General features: G+C 42.1%; 1 protein-coding gene across 1 annotated transcript in view; it reads right to left on the reverse strand.

The window, feature by feature from the left end:
• Positions 1–2,820: 2,820 nt before the first annotated feature.
• The window catches only part of LOC309548600 (uncharacterized protein CXorf38), a 28,992-nt gene continuing 5,691 nt past the window's right edge, over positions 2,821–26,121 (reverse strand). Inside the window, exons 2-7 of the mRNA XM_082248574.1 lie at positions 24,568–24,702; positions 22,163–22,285; positions 18,809–18,952; positions 6,677–6,883; positions 5,620–5,746; positions 2,821–2,867 (exon numbers count right to left, since the gene is read on the reverse strand). Coding sequence (XP_082104700.1) covers positions 5,642–5,746; positions 6,677–6,883; positions 18,809–18,952; positions 22,163–22,285; positions 24,568–24,702 — 714 coding nt within the window. The 3' untranslated portion in view covers positions 2,821–2,867; positions 5,620–5,641. The remainder of the gene's footprint in view (positions 2,868–5,619; positions 5,747–6,676; positions 6,884–18,808; positions 18,953–22,162; positions 22,286–24,567; positions 24,703–26,121) is intronic.

Genomic DNA, 26,121 nt, shown 5'->3' on the forward strand with positions numbered 1-26,121 from the left:
GTGGCTACTGCTTCCCAGCACCACCTCTTCAGGCCCTGACAGCTATCCTGGCTGCAGCTGACCCTTTCAGTTGTCCAGTGGGTGACGCTCTTCTGAGGGGCTGACTTACCATCCATGGCTCCGGGAAAGGTGGCCCTAAAGGGCAGATTGCGCTATTAGACCTATGCTTAATCGCTAGATCGCAGGAGCGGAGGTGAGAACCCAGTCACATAGGGTGTTGTGGTGAAGGCACGTTTCACTACGAAGGATACCATTGGATCACTTAAAAGTGGACTTTATTGAGTGTTTCTCCGGGAAGTGCAATACTTTTTCATCACGGGAAAACGTCACTAGCACTTTTGATTACTTTATTAAGTAGATGTTGTATACTATTCAGCTGTCACTATCGATACCAATTCACTGATTTTCATACAGTTCTATCTGTGTGTGGATCACGTTTGCACGTTCTGCATTTTGTATATTATTTTTACAGAGTGGATATTGTTTACAATAGATTTTCACATTGTTTTATATTCACTGATTTGTGGAACACATATGCACATTTTGCACTTTATGTGGATTATCACTTAATTGGATATATTATTTTTTGTTCATTTAAGTATATGGTGCATATCCTTTGAGAATCACAGATTTTATTATTTATTATCGCACATTTGCATACTTACCCCATTGTGAGCACTTTATATTGCGCAGCACTATTTATTCCATTTATTTTCACACTTATGAGAGAGTGCTGTGTCCGCTGCAATACCTAGATTAGTGCTAGACCTGTTTTTGCTCGCAGGAACAACAGAACATTAGATTAGAGGACAATTCATGTTTAATTTACAAAAATGTGTAAATGAATTATAATGAGTTGTGTTGTGTTTAGTAGAGCAGCCTCTGGATTGTACTGAGCTGCTTCTCCAAACTTCCAGTTGGGGATTGCGCAATGATAACAGCATAAAACGTCCCCTGATCCCTCACCTTGGGACTAGAAGTTCCATGATTCCAAGTGCAACTTTACATTTATGCTCCATTTAGTCCTCTCTGGCTGCCTGCGCATGTCAACTTGTAGTGTTTCTCCTGGGAGCACACACACATAAAGGTGGCTCCATAGGGCCCCACAAGAGAATGTAGCCACCTGAGAGGAGGAAACCTGGGGCACTAAGCTGTGAACTGGTTCAATGAAGAAAGGCAAGCTTTTGAAGAAGAAGGAGCAGCAGACAAGGTAAATGCCCAGGTAGGCAGATATAATTGCTATTCAAATTTTAGGCATTAATAATGCTTTAAAGCCAAAATCCAATCAAATGTTTTTTCTAGTTTTGTAAAGAGTGGGGAAGAGTTAGAATGTCTGCCAGGTCTTAAATTCTGTTTGTGTTCCATTGAAAGGATATTTCCTCACTTCATTTTCAGTCACTTGACACATGTACAGGAGGTTAGGGGAAATCATCTTCATGGGGACAAAGACCACAAAAAATACCCCAACAGATGTTTCAAACATTCTACGAAAATGTATTTTAATTGCTGTCTGTGTCCCTAATATGAAGGGCTTTTCCCTCACTTCTTTTAAATGCTTAAAGTGGTTGATTGATGGCGCTGAAACCTTGAGGTAATGATCTGTAACGATTTAATTCTCAAATTCTTTTGCAAATATTATGTGTATAATGTCCATCTGGGGCATCTGGATGTTTAGTAGACAGCTTCTGGAAATCAAGGGAATCACCTTGTCACCTTGGGTGGTGAAGGCTATTGATTCTAAGGAATTAAAGGCTATTAAATTCTATTGAAGGCTATTTGATTCTAAAAATGGAAAGTTGGAGTCTGAAATACATTTTTATTCCAAACATAACCTGAATACAGGAGCCCCAACGCATTTCAAGGGTTAGACATCGCCCATGACATAGAAAACATGGGACATGACATACGAGCAGCCAGCTGCTGAACGTTTCTATGCCAAAATTGACAAGCACAAGTACACATTATCACATTATATATAACTGCCCAAGTCCTCATATTTTGACACCACATATTTGTAAGCCCTGAGTAAGGGGGAGATGTCTGGCCCTCAAAAGTAGTTGGCACTTTTACCTAATAGGTTTGGAATAAAAATCAATTTCATTTGATTTTGGTTTTAGCGCTTTAATCCTCAGATTCAAATATAATCTGGTAAATGGACAGGAAGTTGGGGATTTAAAGGGAAAAAAGTATGGCCAAAGCTTTTTTGGCTATACTCCTCCTGTGACCTGTTTTGACGTCACAGTCGGTCCAGGCTCTGAAAAGATCCTGTCTATATGGTCAGGATCTGCCCAGAAGCCTGGACCAACAGCTGGCTCAGTCTCTCAGGGAGCCACTGAGAACCTGAGCCAGCCACTCTTGCCCCCTCCACTGCACAGCACTCCAGTGAGCACTGTAGGGGCAGAGCATAGAATTGACAGTCACCAGCTCTCTGCATGCTGAGGACCGAAAGCTGAGCAATCAGTGTTCTTTGATCACTCAGTTTTTGATCTTTGAGGCGGCGGGAGACAGCTGCAGCCATATAGGCAAGTATGTTTTTTTTTTTTTTTTTGAGATTCACGCACTTCTTTCAACCTAAAGGGTGTATTGGACCAAATGGAACAACACAAACACATGATGAAATTTTGGTTCACTGTACTCTAGGATTAATGCTGTCTGCAGCTTCTATGTAAATGGCTTTGATGCTGTGGCAACCCGTCCTTTATGGCTGCCCTAAGCAGGAGGATAATGGCTGCTCATCCAGTGTCAGAAGTTTTAAATATAAACCAAGTAACCTAAGCGTATATATTTTGGTAGTTCCTTATACATTAATTCCACATTTAATGGCTTGCTCACAAATGTGTTGTCGTTCTCTCTAGTTTCTATGCAACCTAAAGAGAAAGCAGAAAAATAAAATAAATGTATTTTAGAAATTTTCTGTAAATACCATATACATTTTTATAAAAAATTCCATTTAGAATCTGATTTCAGATTTGGAGATTCTACCCTTCAGTAAAGATTATATACCCAAGTGTCTCAATTTGACCGGCTTTAAATTAATGGACCACACTCCAATTTTAATTTTACTTTTCTTAACAAAATCATTTTTGTGGCCACAAATTTATAGCACGCTAGGAACATGCTTACACTGGAATGAAATGTGTTAAAATAAGTAATGATAACAACCCCAAAACTCCCTGAAATATTGTTTTGCTGGCCTTTTCACAAATCCAATCTTGGGCAACAAGATCTCTTCTGGGATCCATGGCTACCCAAAGCCTCCAAACCCAGTGACCCCTCTCCCTTTTCATTTTGCTTATTCGCTTCTATAAGGCACCCACTATTTAGTAACTCATCATACTGTATCATACTGTATATGGGGCATCCCCGGAAGAAATTCTCTTGCATAAATACTTTTACTATGTGTGTTAGCGTTATAAGGGTATCTATGTGTATCACATATTCTCTTTTGAATAACCTTATCAGAGCCTTGGCAATTTTAGGATGTGGTTTCAATATATTGTTGTAACAATAAAGTTTGTATACCTTTTTGCGTATATCGTTTTGTGGCTGTGGTAAAGTCCCATGAGAGAATGATTTAACCACTTGCCTACTGGGCACTTTTACCCCCTTTCTTCCCAGGCCAATTTTCAGCTTTCAGCGCTGTTGCACTTTAAATGACAATGGTACGGTCATGCAACACTGTACCCAAACAAAATGTCATTTATTTCACACAAATAGAGCTTTCTTTTGGTGGTATTTAGGCTACGTTCACATCTTGGCGTTGCTATTTACAGGCGTTTTTTAAGGCGTTTTTGTGCAGGCGTTTTTAGGTTGACTAGTAACCAATGGAAAAAAATAAAAACGCCTGTAATCTGCCCAAAAAAAAGCTCATGTACTTGAGCGTTGGGCGTTTTGCTAAAACGTCAAAACGCTCAGATGTGAACAGGGGCCATTGAAATGAATAGGATTTGTCTTGTTGGGCGGTTTTTGAGCTGATCCTAGAGCAGAAAAACTCCCCAAAAATGCCCCAAAAAGCCTACATGTGAACTTAGCCTAAGGTTACATTCACACCTGAGCGTAGCGTTTTCGCGCGTTTTTTACCGCGATTTTTACCGCGATTTTACAGGCGTTTTTTGTGCAGGCGTTTTTAGATTGAATAGAAACCAATGGAAAACGCCTGTAATCTGCCCAAAAAGAAGCTCATGTACTTTTTTGAGCGTTGGGCGTTTTGCTTACAGCGTCAAAACGCTCAGATGTGAACAGGGGCCATTGAAATGAATAGGATTTGTCTTGTTGGGCGGTTTTTGAGCTGATCCTAGAGCAGAAAAACTCCCCAAAAACGCCCCAAAACGCCTAGATGTGAACGGAGCCTTAATCACCACTGGGGTTTATTTTGTTTGCTAAATAAACAATAAAGACCAAACATTTGGGGGAAAAAAAACAACTTTTTCATACTTTGTTATAACATTTTGCAAACAGGTATTTTTTCTCCTTCACTGATGTGCACTGATGAGGCTGCACTAATGGGCACTGATAGGCTGCAATGAAAGGTGGCACTGCTGGGCACTGTTGGAACTGCACTGATAATTAGGACACTGAAATCAGTGCCCTGTTTATCAGTGTACATGTCCCGTTTAGAGAAGTCGGTTATTGGCTCTCTCCTCTCCTCATCCTGTCAGCATGAGAAAAGGAGTGCTGATAACCAGCTTCTCTTTAAATCCATGACCAGCTGTGATTGGCTCTTTACCTCAATCTGTGATCAGCAGTGTCCTCCAGGCACTGTGATCACAGAGCGCGCCGCCTGCGCCCCGCAGTGGGCATGATCACGGGACACCATCATCACCACCCTAGAACAGGAGGCGTGTTAATGGCAGGATTACCAGGTAAAAATCCTGAAAAAGAAAACCACTGCAGCCACCACATCCAAGGTCTGGTAAGCTGTGATATATTACATTTATGTTCTTGGGTTTAGATTTATGTTCTTGCGGCCATTAGATTTTCTTTTTCATCTGACTCCTGCAGCAGTGACAGGGCATGCATCCCTTTCGGAGATTGAGCAGGTTGCCGACCCACCTGTGAGCAGCAGGACATACTTTGTTTGAATGTTTCTACAGTGATCTTCCCTAGCTCCTGGGTCCCATGCCGAGCTACTGCCCTGCTGTTTACTGCACACAGTAACGCAAAATGTTCTCTGGACAAAGTGGAGACTGACACGCTTCCACCTTGTCCAATCAAATAAAGCTTTACCTTCACTGAGAATATGCAAAGCGTTCCTGAATGGTGCCAATGCCAAGTGAACGGCCTCCTGCATTCACAATGCAGGAGGGCAGCCGCTCAACATAGGACCTGGAAGCTAGTGGTGATCACTTTATTAGCGGTATCTACCAGAGTGATTTCAAGAGTCCACAGGGATCCCACAGGTATGACACATACATACTGTACTTACATTGGTGCTAAACTTCAGCTTTAATATAGAGTATGGAGATGAACCACCAAAAAGGGTAAAATATGAGGGTAAGTTCGAGATAAAGAACCCAGATAAGCACCTCTGCAATACTAAAAAATACTACATAGGTGGTGACACTTAGACAGCTGTGGTATGGCATTTTGTTTATTTCACAAAAATACACCACATTTTACCTTATACATGAAGCGTGAGATGTTAGTTCAGCAACAGTTCAAGTTTTTCCAGGTCCTCTTGAAAAACAGGCAAAAGGTCTTTGTTCTCTGTTAAAAAGGTCTTCATTTTGCATACAGTAGCTTGTTCCTACAAATTGAACACAATATTTTGTTTTGTTATACTGTGTGTGTGTATATATATATATATATATATATATATATATATACACAGGGCTTATTTTCAGCAGGAACATGGGGGAACGCAGTTCCGGCACCTGCAGCACTGAAATTATATAACAGCAAGGGGTGTGCTGGAGAGTCTATTTAATGCTGGCTGCTGGGGGATCTACTGTCACTGGCAGGGATCTGTTTTTGTGTGAGGGTCTATGGTTGCTGGTGGGGGAAATATTGTTTCTGAAGGGTCTTATGTTGCTGGAAGGGATCTATTGTTGAGGGAGCGGTCAATTGTTGCTGGCTGCTGGAGGGCCTATTGTTTCTGGCTACTGGGAGATCTGTTGTTGTTGCTGGGGGAATCTAATGATGTTGGGGTGGATCTTTTGTTGCTGGGTGTGGTATTTTGTCATGGGTGGTACGTTGTTGCTTTGTGGGGGCTTATTGTGGTGTGAGGAATCTATTGTTGCGGGGGATGGGATCTATTGTTGCTTGGGTGGAGTTTATTGTTGTGTGGGGGATGTATTGTTGTTGGGGGGGGGATCTATTGGTGCTGGCTGCATGGGGTCTATTTTACTGCTTTTTTTGATATCATTAACAATTTCCATACAAATTATTTATCACCACAAAATTATACGTGGTTCTGCATTCTCTAAAAGGGGTGATACTGGGAGGTGGGTAGGGTGTGGAACAAAGTGATGTTGGTCAGAGGTGGGTAGGGGGCGGAGACAAGGGGTGACCCAGAAGAGGGGAGTTCCTGCACCTATTCTCTGAGGAAAAAAAGCCCTGTATATATATATATATATATATATATATATATATATAGACACACACACACACACACACACACCTCACTTTTCTTTTTCTGGTTAAGATTTGAATTGGTGGCAAAGTTTTGTTCACTCACCTCTTCTGATAAAGCTCCACTTTCTTCTTTCTGCAGATATATTTCCTCTAACAACTGATTTACAAGTTGTATCTCAAGATCATTTAGAGATACGCCATCTAGTAAGGAGTTTCTTAGGTAGACAGTTTCTCCTCCAAATGATTCTGCATTAAATCCATCAACTTCATGAACAGATAAATCATCAACGGCCCAATCTGATAACAGGACCTTAAGGTAAAACAAAAAAAAGAAAATGTAAGGTTTGCCAAGCAATTAGTATAAGTAGTAGAGTTACATGAGCATCAAACATTTCATCGCACTACTGAGCATAAGGCACATTAAGGTCCATTCACACTGTTGCATTGCAGTAAATTAAGCTATAACATGCACATTACCAGAAACGTGGCAACGCACGTTACTTTAGGGTAGTGGTGCCATTCACTGCACCTTCCTGTTTTAAGTGCACAGTGCTGCCAGTTATGTTGTGGTGAGCTGCTAGAAATGGTACGTGCAATTTTTTTTGTTTGCGTTAGGCAGTCTATTAAAATGAATAGGTTGCCGTAAAGGGTTTGTTACCCCAACACTTCATATTCCTAATATGTGTCTGCTGTACCATGTACTTGTATGAAAAAAAAAAAGCATCCTGTTCTCTTTCTATTGCTTCCTTTGTGTGAAATCCCTGGTGTTCCTGTCAATCCCCCTGCTTTCCTATTAAAAACTGACCACACTCAGCAGGAGAGCACAACGTGGTCAGTTCTCTAGCTATGCAGGGAACTCAGTGTACTCTCTACCAATGATCAGACTTGTCCTGACACGCTCCCGCTGCACAGCCATTCACAGGGAAGCTCAGTGTGCTGCTGCTTCTAATCCCCCCAGCTCTTTTGCAGCTGAGAACAAAGGGAACAAATATAAAAAAGGCAGGGCTCAAAATTTCAAGCCATGAGCTACTAGCCAGGCCTTAAGAGTTACTCGCCACTTGTTGCCCCACCCAAACCCCACCCTGCTCCGCCCCTAAACACACCCTCTACATTGCAGAGCGCCCACAGCATGTCCCCTTACATTGCAGAGCGCCCACAGCATGTCCCCTTACATTGCAGAGCGCCCACAGCATGTCCCCTTACATTGCAGAGCGCCCACAGCATGTCCCCTTAAATTGCAGAGCGCCCACAGCATGTCCCCTTAAATTGCAGAGCGCTCGCAGCATGTCCCCTAAATTGCAGAGCGCTCACAGCATGTCCCCTTACATTGCAGAGCGCCCACAGCATGTCCCCTTACATTGCAGAGCGCCCACAGCATGTCCCCTTTCATTGCAGAGCGCCCACAGCATGTCCCCTTACATTGCAGAGCGCCCACAGCATGTCCCCTTTCATTGCAGAGCGATCATCACAGCATGTCCCCTTTCATTGCAGAGCGCCCACAGCATGTCCCCTTTCATTGCAGAGCGCCCACAGCATGTCCCCTTTCATTGCAGAGCGCCCATAGCATGTCCCCTTTCATTGCAGAGCGCCCACAGCATGTCCCCTTAAATTGCAGAGCGCCCACAGCATGTCCCCTTTCATTGCAGAGCGCCCACAGCATGTCCCCTTTCATTGCAGAGTGATCACAGCATGTCCCCTTAAATTGCAGAGCGCCTACAGCATGTCCCCTCAAATTGCAGAGCGATCACAGCATGTCCTCTAAAATTGCAGAGCGATCACAGCATGTCCCCTTTCATTGCAGAGCGATCGCAGCATGTCCCCTTAAATTGCAGAGCGATCACAGCATGTCCCCTTTCATTGCAGAGCGATCGCAGCATGTCCCCTTAAATTGCAGAGCGATCACAGCATGTCCCCTTTCATTGCAGAGCGATCGCAGCATGTCCCCTTTCATTGCAGAGCGATCGCAGCATGTCCCCTTAAATTGCAGAGCGCCCACAGCATGTCCCCTTTCATTGCAGAGCGCTCACAGCATGTCCCCTTAAATTGCAGAGCGCCCACAGCATGTCCCCTTAAATTGCAGAGCGCTCACAGCATGACCCCTTAAATTGCAGAGCGCTCACAGCATGACCCCTTAAATTGCAGAGCGCCCACAGCATGTCCCCTTAAATTGCAGAGCGCCCACAGCATGTCCCCTTACATTGCAGAGTGCCCACAGCATGTCCCCTTACATTGCAGAGTGCCCACAGCATGACCCCTTTCATTGCAGAGCGCCCACAGCATGTCCCCTTTCATTGCACAGTGCCCACAGCATGACCCCTTTCATTGCACAGTGCCCACAGCATGTCCCCTTTCATTGCACAGTGCCCACAGCATGTCCCCTTAATTGCAGAGTGATCATCACAGCATGTCTCCTTAATTGCAGAGCGATCACAGCATGCACTTACCTGCAGCAGGCGGCTTCTCATCAATCCTGTGCGTCCTCCGTGTCTCCCGAGTCCTCCTCCTCGGCCAGTTACAATCGTTCGCCTTTTGGCCAATCAGGAAACACCTGCCTCCTGATTGGCCAGTAGGAGGATCAGGAGGAGGATCCCTGTGACAATAGCGAATACTCATTCGCTATTGTCACACAATGGGTGTGCTCAGGACGCAGTGCTCTGCTCCTAGAGCCCATCCTTTTCTAAAAAAGAAAGTAAAAGTAATCGCCGGCTGCTGTTAATGGCGGCGGCGGCGGTGGCATGCACAGCTCGCCATCCTCAAAATTCCACTCGCAAAATGCTAGTAGGCGAGTGGAATTTTTGAGGGCTGAAAAAGGTATTTATATAGATATTGTTTTATATCTATACAATCCTGATTTTTATTACATGCCATAACAACTGAGAGATAGTCTTTGCTGGAAGCACAGATAACCGTTGGGGATCCATAACAGGATATTGAATATTCTAAGGACCATTTTTACATTGACAGGCGCAATACATACAGTGGGTACGGAAAGTATTCAGACCCCCTTAAATTTTTCACTCTTTGTTATATTGCAGCCATTTGCTAAAATCATTTAGGTTCATTCTTCTTCCTCATGAATGTACACATAGCACCCCATACTGACAGAAAAACACAGAATTGTTGACATTGTTGCAGATTTATTAAAAAAGAAAAACTGAAATATCACATGGTCCTAAGTATTCAGACCCTTTGCTGTGACACTCATATATTTAACTCAGGTGCTTTCCATTTCTTCTGATCATCCTTGAGATGGTTCTACACCTTCATTTGAGTCCAGCTGTGTTTGATTATACTGATTGGACTTGATTAGGAAAGCCACACACCTGTCTATATAAGACCTTCCAGATCACAATGCATGTCAGAGCAAATGAGAATCATGAGGTCAAAGGAACTGCCTGAAGAGCTCAGAGACAGAATTGTGGCAAGGCACAGATCTGGCCAAGGTTACAAAAAAAATTTCTGCTGCACTTAAGGTTCCTAAGAGCACAGTGGCCTCCATAATCCTCAAATGGAAGACGTTTGGGACGACCAGAACCCTTCCTAGAGCTGGCCATCCGGCCAAACTGAGCTATCGGGGGAGAAGAGCCTTGGTGAGAGAGGTAAAGAAGAACCCAAAGATCACTGTGGCTGAGCTCCAGAGATGCAGTCAGGAGATGGGAGAAAGTTGTAGAAAGTCAACCATCACTGTAGCCCTCCACCAGTCGGGGCTTTATGGCAGAGTGGCCTGACGGAAGCCTCTCCTCAGTGTAAGACACATGAAAGCCCGCATCGAGTTTGCTAAAAAACCCCTGAAGGACTCCAAGATGGTGAGAAATAAGATTCTCTGGTCTGATGAGACCAAAATAGAACTTTTTGGCCTTAATTCTAAGCGGTATGTGTGGAGAAAACCAGGCACTGCTCATCACCTGTCCAATACAGTCCCAACAGTGAAGCATGGTGGTGGCAGCATCATGCTGTGGGGGTGTTTTTCAGCTGCAGGGACAGGACGACTGGTTGCAATTGAGGGAAAGATGAATGCGGCCAAGTACAGGGATATCCTGGACAAAAACCTTCTCCAGAGTGCTCTGGACCTCAGACTGGGCCAAAGGTTTACCTTCCAACAAGACAATGACCCTAAACACACAGCTAAAATAACGAAGGAGTGGCTTCACAACAACTCCGTGACTGTTCTTGAATGGCCCAGCCAGAGCCCTGACTTAAACCCAATTGAGCATCTCTGGAGAGACCTAAAAATGGCTGTCCACCAACGTTTACCATCCAACCTGACAGAACTGGAGAGGATCTGCAAGGAGGAATGGCAGAGGATCCCCAAATCCAGGTGTGAAAGACTTGTTGCATCTTTCCAAAAAAGACTCCTGGCTGTATTAGATCAAAAGGGGGCTTCTACTAAATACTGAGCAAAGTGTCTGAATACTTAGGACCATGTGATATTTCAGTTTTTCTTTTTTAATAAATCTGCAACAATGTCAACAATTCTGTGTTTTTCTGTCAGTATGGGGTGCTATGTGTACATCCATGAGGAAGAAGAATGAACCTAAATGATTTTAGAAAATGGCTGCAATATAACAAAGAGTGAAAAATTTAAGGGGGTCTGAATACTTTCCGTACCCACTGTATATTGAGAGTTAGTGAGTGAGGGCACGTGAGGAGGGGAGCACCCGATTTCCCTTATCTGCACTTTATGTGGAGCACGGATTACATTTAGAAAATTAATTTGAAATTTGCACTGTGCAGACTGCACAAATTTGCATTTTATTTAGGGACTTTATTTATGAATTGATAACTTTCACTTTTGAATATTTTAGTTTAATTATGAAAAAATAATTTTTTATAACCCTTGTATAGGGAATTATATTGTTTAGACAGTGCTGACACACATTACATTATAAACAGTAGTTGCCTGGCTGCCTTTGACCCAATACTTTCTGGGTCACTAACCCAAGGCCTGTGTTAGAGGGCAGCAACCTCTGCAGGGTCCCAGCTCTGTAACTGCAGAGTGGCAGCTGGGGCCCAGAGGCTTGATTGCTCTGTTCTGCACCACAAGGTGCATCAGAGCATGACAGGCTGGTGAAGGAATTAGGTGAACAACACTGGTGCAGAAAATGCCCAGGGAAAATGAAGCAGGGCTCATTGTGCGCCCAATATAATGCATTGAGTTAAATGCTGTGGTGTGACAGAGTGCATGTCGGGTGTATGCCACAGAGTGTTCTATGTACGTGGGGTGAATGATGTAGATTGACTAATACATTTTATTGAATGATGTTATGTGCTAAGTGTGGTGAGGCACTTGCTGAGAATTGTTGATTGTTGTGGGGTACATGCTGCAGTCTGCCGAGTGTAAAGAGGTGCATTGTGGAGCTGCAAAGTGTAATGGGGTATGTGGTGTGGAGTACTGTATATATACTGTATGGTGTATACTGTATATATACTACTATTGTGAGACAGTGGTTGGCAAGATTGTGGACAATGTGTGTATGTCACCTAGGTTTCCCACCTACACTTGGTGAGGGGCTCCGGGGTTTATGGCTGATGTTGAAAAAACAAACTTTATGGCTTTTCAGAATCTTAATAGGTTCTGGTCTGGGTCTTGGAGTCTGGAGACTTTGTAGAGCTTTGCATGAGATAAAGCTTCTATTGCTAGGTCCACATCTTACTTGGTAGTCAGGCCACATTGTATTCTCAGCTTTCAACAGGTCTTTATACAGTATATGCAAGCTAAATGATGCTCAGGGCTCGCTCTCCTTCTCTGCTATGGGAGCCTGTTGCTGGGCAAAAAGGTTTTTGAGAACCCATTGGGGGGGCGAATGGGGGAGAAGGGCCTTAGTCACGGAGGTGACCAAGTACCTGATGGTCACTCTGACAGAGGTCCAGCTGTGGTGAGAGGAGAACCTTCCAGAAGAACATCCATCTCTCCAGCACTCCACCAATCAGGTCTGTATGATAGAGTGGCCTGACTGAAGCCACTCATTAGTAAAAGGCACATGACAGCCCACCTGGAGTTTGCCAAAAGGAACCTCAAGGATTCTGACCATGAGAAACAAAATTCTCTGGCCTGATGAAACAAAGATTGAACTCTGAACTCTTGAAAGCCTGAATGGCAAGCGTCATGTCTGGTGGAAACCAGGCACCGCTCATCACCTGGCCAATACCATCCCTACAGTGAAGTATGGTGGTGGCAGCATCATGCTGCGGGGATGTTTTTCAGGGGCAGGAACTGGGAGACTATTTAGGATTGAGAGAAAGATGAATGCTGCAAGACATCCTTGAGGAATTATTGAGTTACAGCAAGTGTCCAATTTAAGAATGTGACAATTTAAACATGACCTGGTGAAGCTATGTTCCCAATTTTTATCTATTAGGGTTTTTTTCCCCTACATACTAAGTATGGGGGGTTAACGGAGAACCACTGGTTAGTTGTGGAGGTTTTTGCTTCATTCTAACATTTGGCAAGATAGTGTAAGAAAGATCTGCCCAACTTGGCCCGTTGTATAAACAATGAGGAGTCGATTGGGGCAGGGTTTACAAGTATATGTACGAGCAGCAAGCGACGTGTCTCCAGCTTCCGAAGACGTCATGTTTATAATGAAACGCGTCAAGCTGGGACGCACGTCACCTCGTTTTGGTTACTAGCTGGAACACACGTCACCTCGTTTTGGTTACTAGCTGGAACACACGCCCCTGCTGGCTCTTCTGGCATTGTACCGCTCTCCAGTGTAGTGTGGGAAACCGCACGGGAGAATTTTTATCACTCTATTCTTTTAATTATTTCTATGTATTGGCAAGGGAATACTTTTTATTTAATAAATAAGTCTAAAGGATACTACATTACGAGGAGCCCGCTTTCCCTTTTTTTGTGTTTTCTCTTTAAAATCATAAGTATTATCTATCCTGCGGAGGAACCCTATCGGGAGGACCATATATAGGTCACAGATATCCCTTAAGTTTGCTTGGATCTCTACTTGTCATATGGTAAGAGGGATCAATACTATCCGGTGAGTGGGAATTTGTCATATTCAGCATGGAGGGTGTCACCATCACTATACCCAGGATAAATCTATATTAGGCATCTGGCCATTGTGGCAGGAACATTGCATTTATTTGGGTGGATATCTTTACAGGATCCAGTACACAGTTATTGTTGGACATTTATTATACAAACATTTTACAATATATCACTTAAGTGCACATTGGGTTTAAGGGGTTTCTTTATCTTTTTTTTGCACCAACCTTTTATTTCTTTAGAGCACTTTAATGAAAATCATTGCACAGTATTCTGACGTGTTTTTTATAATGTATCTGATTGTTTATTAATTAGCACTAGAGCTTGTGCTGCTGACTGCATAGTTAAAATTTTATTGCGGTAATTCAATACTCTTTATATGCCCAGTAGTGGCCTGTAGCAGCAGCAGTCATAATAATTGCATGCTTAATTTTAATTTCATTTTTATCCGATTTCTGTGGCGTGAGTGTATTTATAGAAAACACTATTATACTTGAGGAAAACCTGCTCCAGGGCGCACTGGACCTCAGACTGGGGAGAAAGTTAATCTTCCATAAGGACAACGACCCTAAGCACACAGCCAAGATAACAAAGGAGTGGCTATGGGACAACTCTGCGAATGTCCCTGAGTGGCCCAGCCCAGACCTGAACCCGATTGAACATCTCTGGAGAGATCTACAAATGGCTGTGCACCGATGCTCCCCATCCAATCTGATGGAGCTTGAGAGGTCTTGTAAAGAATAGGAGAAACTGCCACAAAAATAGGTGTGCCAAGCTTGTAGCATCATACTCAAAAAGACTTATGGCTGTAATTGGTGCCAAGGGTGCTTCAACAAAGTATTGAGCAAAGGCTGTGAATACTTATGTACAAGGGATTTTTTTTTGCGTTTTATTTAGAATAAATTTGAACAAATTTATTTTGCAGACAAACTTCTTTCACATTGTCCGGCAGTTGGCCCTTTAGGTGATTGGGGAGAAGATGGTTCTTCATTTTACTAATACTATGGTTTACGGTTCATCGGGATTACTAGACTGGGGACATGTAATGCAAGTGATCTCTTTCCTTCCGCTTCATGTGAGAAATCGAATGCACTTCACAGTTTGTGTTTTGTTTTTTTTTTCAGTTTATATTACTGCATAGTTATTGTATTCCTTGTTTTCCACTAATCTTTAACCACTTAAGCCCTGGAAGATTTTACACCCTTCCTGACCAGGGCCTATTTTGCGATTCGGCACTGCGTGACTTTAATGGACAATTGCGCGGTCGTGCGACGCTCTACCTAAACGAATTTGACGTCCTTTTTTTCCCCACTAACAGAGCTTTCTTTTGGTGGTATTTGATCACCTGTGCGATTTTTTGATCATGCGCTATAAACAAAAAAAGAGCGGCAATTTTGCAAAAATAACTAATAAATATTTTTCACATTTTTTTATATGAAATTTCCCAAAAAAAAAGAATGTAAAAATCTAAATTTTCTAATATTTTTGGCCAATTTGTTTTATATTACCTATGTTTGGTAAAAAAAAAAAAATCACAAAAAGCGTATTTTGATTGGTTTGCGCAAAAGTTATTGCGTTTACTAACTAAGGGAAAGATTTTTGTTGTTTTTTTTTTTTTAACGAGTAATTGCGGCGATCTACGTTTTTTTTGCGGAACTGCGACATTGCGGCGGACAGATCGGACCCTTGACTGACATTTTTGACACTTTTGGGGTTACCAGTGACATTACTACAGTAATCAGTGCTATACATATGCACTGTTACTGTAAAAATGACACTGGCAGAGAAGGAGTTAACTTTATTTGAGAAGGAGGGGTTAAGTGTGTCCCTAGGGGCGTGCTTCTAACTGTGATTGGATGTGGCTACTGGTGTAAGAACAGAGATCAACGGTCCTACATAGCAGAACCGTGTGATCTCCATTCTTACACAGGGGAGAATGACAGGCGGCTGTGTTTACATTAGCCGCCTGCCTTTCCCCCGCTCTAACGGACAATCGCGAGTGACCGGCGGACATCGGGTCCGCCGGCCACACGCACGGGGGGGTCCGTGAGCGAGCGGGAGCGGGCGCGCGCCCGCTCCCTAGAGCCTCACAGGCTAGCGACATAGACCTACGTCGCTTTGCCTGTGAGGGGCTGACTGCCGACGTAGATCGGCGTTAGGCAGTCGGCAAGTGGTTAACAACCTGGTCTCTCCTTGATACAGGAGTCTTTAATTCTCCTCAGGAAGCAAGTGTTGTCTCGCGAAACGCGTCAAGAGATAATGTACAAGAACTCTACTCCTATGGACTAGAAGTCATGTTGTAAGTTATGAAACTACGTCTATTCGTCTTGTGCATTTTTGCTGAAATGCTCTACATTTTAGATTTGTAATCTTTTAGGATATGTATTTGAAATTTATAAAAATTACAATTTATTCAAATGTGTTTCTCAAAGCCCATTGGGCATTGTTGTTTTGTATACCAGTATACTGTTTAGGGCCTGAGACACATTATGCCAATACACACCAGCTACTACATGTGACTAGTATACTTAAACAGCTAGATTTAATCTGGCTGTGTGATGCTTTACTCCTGCATAACTTGATCTTTTGCTACCTGGCACTGCATATTGCAGATACCTGCAGATTCGGCACACGGCGGCTGCTCAATTTGGGTTGGTTCTCTCAGTTGGACCACTACAAACTAATTTATACTTACTACCACTCTTTGATACACACTAGAGGGCTGCATTGGGTTTGGGCGGCGGTTTTACCTCTGTTGTGGGCGGGAGTGGGTGGTCACAAAATTTTGCAGGAGACCGGCAGGGAACAGTGCGATTTGGTGTACTGTATTTTCCGGCGTATAAGATGACTTTTTATAATAAAAAAAGATACCCTTGGCATCTTATACGTCAGGTACTGTAGCTTCAGCTAGTTACAGAACGTCCTTATTAAATATTTTAGCCCACTGGATGTGTATAGAGTAAGTTCGGGAACTTACAGAAAATCCCTGTGCTGTAATACTCTATGTACCGTGCTGAGACAATCACGGCAAGCGGTGTATTCTATTAATGCATACAAAGCCTGCTCGGATTGGCTGAGGCGGGCTTATACAACCTTTGCCAATACGAGCAGGCTTTATATGCATTAATAGAATACACCACTTGCCATGATTGGCTCAGTGCGGTACATAGAGTATTACAGCACAGGGACGTTCTGTAAGTAGCTGAAGCTTACTGTATACACATCCAGCGGGCTAAAATATTAATAATAGAGAAGTTCTGTATGTAGCAGGAGGTACAGTACATATTAGGGCACATCCAGCGGGCTAAAATATTTAATAGGGACGTGATGGAGTTGCGATAAATGTAAAAAAGTGTACAAACATTGCGGGTACGGGCGGGAGTGGACACAAACATCGCAGGTGCGGGCGGAATTGGACACAAACATAGCGGGTGCGGGCGGGAGTGGAACACAAACATTGCTGGTCCGGCCAGAGTGGAACACAAACATTGCGGGTGCGGGCGGAATTGGACACAAACATAGCGGGTGCGGGCGGGAGTGGAACACAAACATTGCTGGTCCGGCCAGAGTGGAACACAAACATTGCGGGTGCGGGCGGAATTGGACACAAACATCACGGGTGCGGGCGGGAGTGGAACACAAACATTGCTGGTCCGGCCAGAGTGGAACACAAACATTGCGGGTGCGGGCGGTCCTGGTCATACATTTAGCGGGTGCGGGCGGGTTTAATAAAACAGTTCCGTGCAGGGCTCTAATACACACTGCCAAACGCCTTGAGCAGACTGCGTCATATTGGCAACGAGATATCCCCAATTTCACGGAGGAAGTGTGGCAGGAATTCTTACCCCTACAAACCCCTATGGTTTTTTTCTGCCCGAGACAGAGTGTTGCAAACTAATTTCCTCCATCTCTCTTACTATACTTCCTATGTTTTTTTTTGGATGGGTAGGCTGGCATCTCCCGTTTGCACTAAATGTAAAGGGAATGTGGGTATATTTTATCTTATGGTCTGGGACTGTCCATGTATTGGGGCCTACTGGTCTAAAATCACTAACTTTGTTAGCACAGTCCTCCAAGCCCCTAATATTTGTAATCCCTTACGTTGTTTATTAGGATATATTGAGGAGGATAAACTTCCTGTAAGGAGGAAAGTACCTCTACGGTTATTATTTTTTTATGCCAAAAAAGCTGTATTTTTAACTTGGAAGTCATTGACTCCTTCCTGCCTTTCCTTTTGGCTTACTTAAGTCAACAAGGCTCTCCCTATGTACAAATTAACTTTTGAAGCAAGAGTCTGTCGTAAAAAAAATGTAAAAAAATTTGGTCCCCTTAGCTAGACTCGCAGGCTACAGTTGCTCCAGAATACCCCTTGGTTTTCTTATATTCATGTGTATAAGTTGGTATTAAGCATATGCTACATTGTGCTCAGTTCATTTTTCATTAATTTAATATTTACGATGTTTCGATAAGATATGTGGCCATTATAGTCCATTCTACAGCACTAAGATTACCTGGTATTCATAAACAAATGGATGTCTTTTTCCCTTACTTTTGTCTATAACTGACCGAGCTGCGTCTTGGTGCACTATTTTGTATGAAAAGCTTTTTCTTCTTATTGCACAAAAACATTTTTTTTTCTTTGTAATCAAAGTTTATAACAGTTTAAAAAAAAAATACCCTGGAAAAAAACGTGATCTTTTGCTAAGGCTACGTTCACATGTAGGCGTTTTGGGGGCGTTTTTCTGCTCTAGGATCAGCTCTCAAAACGCCCAACAAGACAAATCCTATGAATTTCAATGGCCCCTTTTCACATCTGAGCGTTTTGACGCCATGAGCAAAACGCCCAACGCTCAAAAAAGTACATGAGCTTCTTTTTGGGCAGATTACAGGCGTTTTCCATTGGTCTCTAGTCAATCTAAAAACGCCTGCACAAAAAACGCCTGAAAAAACACCCATAAAAACGCCTGTAATAGCAACACCAAGATGTGAACGGAGCCTAACACATGCCAATGATTTGACCGTGTAACATGTCTGTATAAGCTCTGTAATACATGGAATGTATCTACTTGTGGCAAAGAATGTACTTGTTATGTGTATGGCAAATAAAATCTCTTAAAAAAAAAAAAGGATCACTTTTCAGTTTTGCCAACTTTTTGAAAGCTGTCCTTCAAGGATACACTAATTAGAGCTCTACATACATTCCTTGCCAAGCCATGAAACAGTATAAGACAATACCTCTTGTATTGGATCATTTACAAACTCAGGAACATGTCTAAATTCAGAGATTAAATCCTGCATCTTCTGTCCAAAATCATCCAGCCAAGAAGAGGAAACCTTCATATCAGAGGAGTGCATCAAGTCATTTCTACATTTTATAACCTGGAATATAAAAAAATAAAAAAACATCACAAATCATCATGAATAAAACATGATTCTTATGTTTTAGTCTATAGTTAAGGTGTATTTTCTATGAAAATATTAGTGTCATTTCAGGTCAGCTATGTTTTTTACTGGAGTCTTGCAGCTATAATGTCTGCATTACAGCATTTAAAATTAATTTACAATGGTACAGGGGTCCATTGGGGAGGGGGGGGGGGTCTTATTTACAGTACTACCGAAGAGCCCTATTAAGATTTTTTAAATGTTTTTCTTGAAAATGTTTAAAACCTATTTGCTTGTGAACAGGTTAGTTTTCACTGGAAGCATTCCTTCTATTGCTAAGAATATGTAATGTACTAAAATACTTTCTGGCATTCTGGATACCCATGTCCTGAAATAAGCAATACTAAGTCAGGGTATCATTGTCGATTGGAGAAGTCTTTCTCAAGCAGGGTTCCTCCAGAGGTTTCTAGAGGTTCCTTAAACAATTCCTGCCTCTCAAATAGATAATCAGTGACACCAATGATCTTTTAAGCTATCTGGAAAGAGAGATTCGTCCCAAAGGCCACAATAGTAAGAGCATTCTTCCCAGTAAGCTGTAGATACAGTAATTGGTAGAGCTTCCTTGAGACCAGAAACATTTCAAGAGTTCCTTTGTGTTAACAAAGTTGAGGCAAGACTGAATTGGAGGAATAGGGTTAATGTATTGGTGGTCATAGTAAATTCCATGGGTAATATATACTATAAAGGGGTATACAAGAGGTTAACATTCATATTTTCATTAAGCTAATTTAATATTGAAAGAATAAACATTTTCTAATGCAACTTAGCACAAATTTTCATTTTCTACAAAACAGTGGACTCCATTTTTACAATTGACATACAAAGAAGTAAATCTCATAGTTATATTAAAGGAAGAAGTGGTGAGAAGTATCCCCACCTACCCTGTCTTTTATGACAGAGTTTAGTGTGATGTGCACTGCACAAAGAAAGATCCATATTTACTATAATAGCAAAGGTGTGCCTATTCTGACTGAGCCGTGCGTCACATTCCCTGAAACATACCACACTGTACATTATGCTGTACGTGACATGTTCTGAGATACCCCACTCTATACTGTACACGATATTCCCTTCTGTATTACTCTGTCCACTATGCTGTACGTGACATGTTCTGAGATACCCCATTCTATACTGTATACTGTACATGATATTCCCTTCTGTATTACTCTGTCCACTGTACATTATGCTGTACGTGACATGTTCTGAGATACCCCACTCTATACTGTACACGATATTCCCTTCTGTATTACTCTGTCCACTATGCTGTACGTGACATGTTCTGAGATACCCCATTCTATACTGTATAGTGTACATGATATTCCCTTCTGTATTACTCTGTCCACTGTACATTATGCTGTACGTGACATGTTCTGAGATACCCCACTCTATACTGTGTACTGTACATGATATTCCCTTCTGTATTACTCTGTCCACTGTACGTGACATGTTCTGAGATACCCCACTCTATACTGTGTACTGTACATGATATTCCCTTCTGTATTACTCTGTCCACTGTACAGCACAAGTCACACCGCATTGTCCTAGTCTGTACACGACATATTCTAGATCCCCTATTCTGTATTCTGTACTTTAAATGACATTTTCTAGATCACCACAATCTGTACTTTTAATGGCATGTTCTAGATCACCATAATCTGTCCTTTACATGACATGTTCTAGATCACCCTATTCTGTACTTTACATGACATGTACTTGATCACCCTATTCTGTACTTTTAATGGTATGTTCTAGATCACCATAATCTGTCCTTTACATGACATGTTCTAGATCACCCTATTCTGTACTTTACATGACATGTTCTAGATCACCCTATTCTGTACTTTACGTGACATGTACTAGATCAGTGTTTCTCAACTCCGGTCCTCAGGGCACACTAACAGGCCAGATTTTACGTATTACCTTGGGGAGATGTAGACTAGAATACTGCAATCACTGAGCAGCAAATTATATCACCTGTGATGTATTTCAGTTTTCTTGCAAACCTGACCTGTTAGTGTGCCCTGAGGAGTTGAGAAACACTGAACTAGATCACCCTATTCTGTACTTTTCATGGCATGTTCTAGATCACCATAATCTGTCCTTTACATGTCATGTTCTAGATCACCCTTTTCTGTACTTTTCATGGCATGTTCTAGATCACCATAATCTGTCCTTTACATGTAATGTTCTAGATCACCCTATTCTGTTCCTTACGTGATATGTTTAAGATCATCCTATTCTGTACATTACATGTTCTAGGTTACCCTAAAGTGCACTGTGCAATACATGTTGTGCGTCAGCTTACTCTACACTGTAATGTACATGACATGTTGTAGTTCACTTCACTATTTACACTGTAAGGCAGTGGTCCTCAACTCCGGTCCTCAGGGCCCACTAACAGGCCAGATTTTAAGTATTACCTTGGGGAGATGCAGACTAGAGTACTGCAATCACTGAGCAGCAAATTATATCACCTGGGATGTATTTCAGTTATCTTGAAAACCTGGCCTGTTAGTGGGCCCTGAGGACCAGGGTTGAGGACCACTGCTGTAAGGAACATGACAAGTTTTGGGTCACCCCACTCTGTATTTTCTACTGTACATGACAAGTTGTGGGTCATTCCACTAGTTCTGCTGTACTGTACACAACGTGCTCTGGCTTGACCCATGCTGTATAAAGTACTGTACATGACATGTTGTGGGTAACTGCACTATTTATGCTGTGCTTTACAAAACTTGTTCTGGGTTGTCCCATGCTGTATAAAGAACTATACATGACATTTTTTGGGTCAGGCCACGATTTACGCTGTACTATACACATCATATTCTGGCTTGTCCCATGCTGTATAAAGTACTGTACATGACATGTTCTGGATTACCCTACTCGGTATTCTGTACCCAACATGTGGTGGGTCACTCCACCATGTACACTGTGCATGTCATACTGTGGGTCACCTTACTAAATACACTGTATTGTATGCGATATAGTTTGGGTTGTCCCACTCTGTATTCTGTAGTGTACACGACATTGTTTGGGTCGCCCCACTCTTTACCCTGAGCTATTCACTAGTATTTATTATAACCTGGTCTAAAGAAAACTCTCAGCACTCTGTAGGCAGTAGCTCACTGCATTTCATAGAACATGTACCTCTCTAACTTTTGAAATGTTTGACACTTGAAAGTGATCACAAAAATTGATTAGATTGAGGAGAGCTGCAGCATCACATTCATGGGGTCCTTTGGACTTTGTGTGCCCACGTGGTAAAAACACCTGCAAGAAAATGAAACATATGTAAAACAATGTTTAAAAGTAACATTAGAACAAAGATATGTCCTTGTGTTTAAAGGGACTCGCCGTTTAAACAAAGTGAAACAAAGCTATCCCTACAAAGAAAGTAATGAACACTTACCTGTCCTTCTGCCCATACTGCCACACTCCACTTCATTGGAGGCATAAGCTTGCTGAAAGATTTACAAGATCTGGCACACGTGGAATCTCTCTAACAGCAGCATGCTCAGTGGTACAGGTATTCATTGCTTTCTTTGCAGGAAAGGCTACATTTAATTTTATTTATAAATAGTTACATTCCCTTAAACGGGTATGAACATAAATAGAATATGAGTGTTTTGCCTCCAGCAGGATATTAAAAAAGTTGTTTTGCCTGCAATATCAGATTTGACCACAAGATGGAGCCAGTGGTAAATATACTGTTTTTTGCAGAATCTAAAACTGTTCACCTTTAACAAAAGTTCCCATTATTCTTCAATCTAAGATGGAGAAACAGGTGCATGCTGGGAGCTTAGACTCCATCATAGAGACTGGATGAAGGAACCAGTTAACAGAGAACATGTTGGACTAAAACTTGCATCCCGTGCATCCCCTAAACGCATCATTGCTGGTGAAAATTACTTATTGCCATCTACAGCCTACATTTCAAATACTGATTATATGTATCTGTATTTCTTTTTTCTCAATAGTGTCACCCACCCTGTTTTTTTGATAAAGCTTCAAAATTACATCCAGTCTGACTTCTTACAGAATAGGAGGGTTTAGCTGCATGTCGAGCTACACACAGGGAAATATGTAGCAGGGACAGAACAAGGAGACTGATCTATCTTCTAATGCATAGGATGTTGGTGTCAAGACACTAAAATAAAAACCACATGCATTGCTTTGCAGTGTGCTGAAAAAGTATGCAGCAGGAACGTTGAGAGCTCACTGAAAATGAATTGGAATGCTTTAGATAACTTGTGTAGATGTGCAAAAAACACGCAAAAATGCATGCATACGTGTGAATAAGCCCTCATAAAGATAAAATTGATTTAATTTTCAGCTAGGGTTAAAAGAGGCTCAATGCATAGAAAGCTCTCGAGAGTATACGCCATTTTTTTCTGCACATTCTATTACCTGTGCAGATAAACTGATTTATAGCAGACATAAATCACAATAAATATTTTCATAACACTAAACTGTATCCCTATATATATATATATATATATATATATATATATATAGCCTTTCTGGTACCTTTTCTGCGTTTTTTTCAGCTGGACTTCTGTCCTACCTGGCCACACCGAGGTACGTCACTTCTGTCACCCCCCCCCCCCCCCCCGCTGCCTTCTGGGACCCGCGTGTGTCCCACAAGATGACGGGACCATTCAGACTTCACAGTCGGTTTCCCTTACTAGCAATGCCAGCGCCTGCACCTGAACCAATGGATGTATTGGTTTCGGGTTTCTGACATCGCAGGCTCCCTGGACGGGTAAGTGTCCTTATATTAAACGTTAGCAGACAACAGTATTTGTAGCTGCTGACTTTTACATTTTTTTTTATACAGGCTGGAACTCTGCTTAAATAATGCCACTTTTACTGCACAAAATTCAAACATAGTGAACTGAAATTCATAGACAACTAAATCTGAGGTAATGAAGACCAACTCTAAGTTGGCGTACAGAAACTGATAGAGTGCCCGTCTCTCTACATTGTTTAGCAGCCCACATATTTGCTATTAACAATGCTGTCGGCTTCACAGATGGGAAAGTTGAGACACTAGTTCTCCTTTGGGTCGGCTCTCTCTTTGTGATTGACAGCAGAGAGTGGGCAAGTTCTATAGCCAATAGCAGACTGTCTATTGGCTTTGGATCTGCCTAATGCCTGCTGTCATTCACAAGCGGAGTGGACCTGATGGGGAACTGGCGTCTTTGAATCCCTATTAGGCTCTGCCCACACAGCTTGAAAAATCCTTGGACACTGCACTGTCTGAGGCCAGAGAAAGCTTGGTTATGGACACTCTGGAAGTCCTTATAGACACTCTGGCCTTAGTGTGCTTCCTTGCACAGTGCATGCCCCGTCTCTTGTAGCTACAAGAATTTGTCACCTGCACTGACATTTGTCATGCAGAAGGCACATCAGAAAGAGGTCATAAACATCCCTACTGTGATTTTCCATATAAATGAACGGAATGATGGAATGTGTGTGTGTGTGCCCTAAGAAATTATGAACATTAAAAGGCTGGAATTCAGAGCACTTGTACATAATAAATACTGTGTTACCTTTGCAACCTCCCAGTAATCTATAGGCCACAGTGATGGATTACAGTTCCCCCAGTGTATTTCGCCATTTCTGTTCTTATGATGATGCAGAATGTGGTCCTTCCACTCCATACACACAGGACATCTAGGCTGGAACTTGACCAGGAAAAAAAAAAAAAGTTAATATCCAAATCCCGTACCCTGCCTATTTATTACTGTGTATGGAATTCTTCCACAATGCTCTTTTTATATATCAAATTTGGAAATGCATATGACAGAAGAACTAGCTCCATAAAACATTGGGATTAACCAATGTTATGTATGCAATTTTTGTTATCTGATAAAAATAATTATACACATTTATGTTCATCCAGTGCTGAGATTTACAAAGTGCAACCCTCCTTCCCCAGGATGCGGCACGACAGTGGCTAAGTGGTTAGCAATTCTGCCTAGCAGCACTAGGATCAGGAGTTGAATCCCAACCATGACACTACCTGCCTGGAGTTTGCAAAGATATGCTGGTTGGTAAATTGACCCTAGTATATGTAGTGCCTCGTTTCCACTGAGTGGTACGGTACAGTTCGGTTCAGTACGGTACGGTACACATTGCGTTTCCACTGCCAATAGTACCCTTTCATGATAGGCGTGGTGTAGCAGGAAAGCTGTGATAGACGATTCTCTGTCAACCAAAGTTCTGCAGAGTGTAGCTCCACCCTGTTGGTACGGTACTAATGTGCTTGGTACCCCAACGAAAGGGTACCAAAAAGTGGCATGGTACGGTTCGGAATTAGGGTACCATTCATAATGGAAACGGCATAAATAGCGTACCGTACTGAACCGAACCAGAAAGCTCAGTGGAAACGCGACATATGTGAGTTAGGGACCTTAGATTGTAAGCTTCTTGAGGGCAGGGACTGATGTAAATGTACAATATATGTAAAGCTTTGCTTAAATTGCCAGCGTACCTGTAATAAATAAATACAAAAAGGCTGACTTCGGGTACTTATAATTGTTGCATTAAAAAAATAAATATAATTATTAACTAATATAAAGCTGAATTCGTTTGTGTATTTTATATCAGCCTAGAGTTCACCTTCCCAGCACTCCTTTAAAATTACAAACTTTGGTGATAAAGCATTTATGGAAGTATTTAAGCCTTTAACGGCAAACCAAAAACTTTCACATACAGTAAACACAAGATGAACTTCCTAAAATTTCACATGAAAAGGTTCAGGAATAGCCAAGTCTTTTGGTAACATGAGAGGTTTCAGACCTATGGACACCATACTTCCTTACCTTTTTTGTGCTGTTCATATTGCTAGAATGTCACTACCAGCCACTGGTAAACATAAAAAGTGAAACCACAATATAAAAAGTTCAAAGTTTTTCAAACCGGTTTTAATAAAGCCAAGTTTATCTATAATCGACTTTAACCCTAACAGTTTGTATGGCTGAATTCGCATCGCACATACATCGCATGTGATCTGCACAGCAATGCGATGATGTTTGTTATCTCACAAGTGTGAACCCAGCCTTAACGTCTAAATTGTGATAATAATAAAGTGCTCAATCCCA

This window comes from Pelophylax lessonae, assembly GCF_965119305.1.
Source record: "Pelophylax lessonae genome assembly, chromosome: 2".
Taxonomy (NCBI): domain Eukaryota; kingdom Metazoa; phylum Chordata; class Amphibia; order Anura; family Ranidae; genus Pelophylax; species Pelophylax lessonae.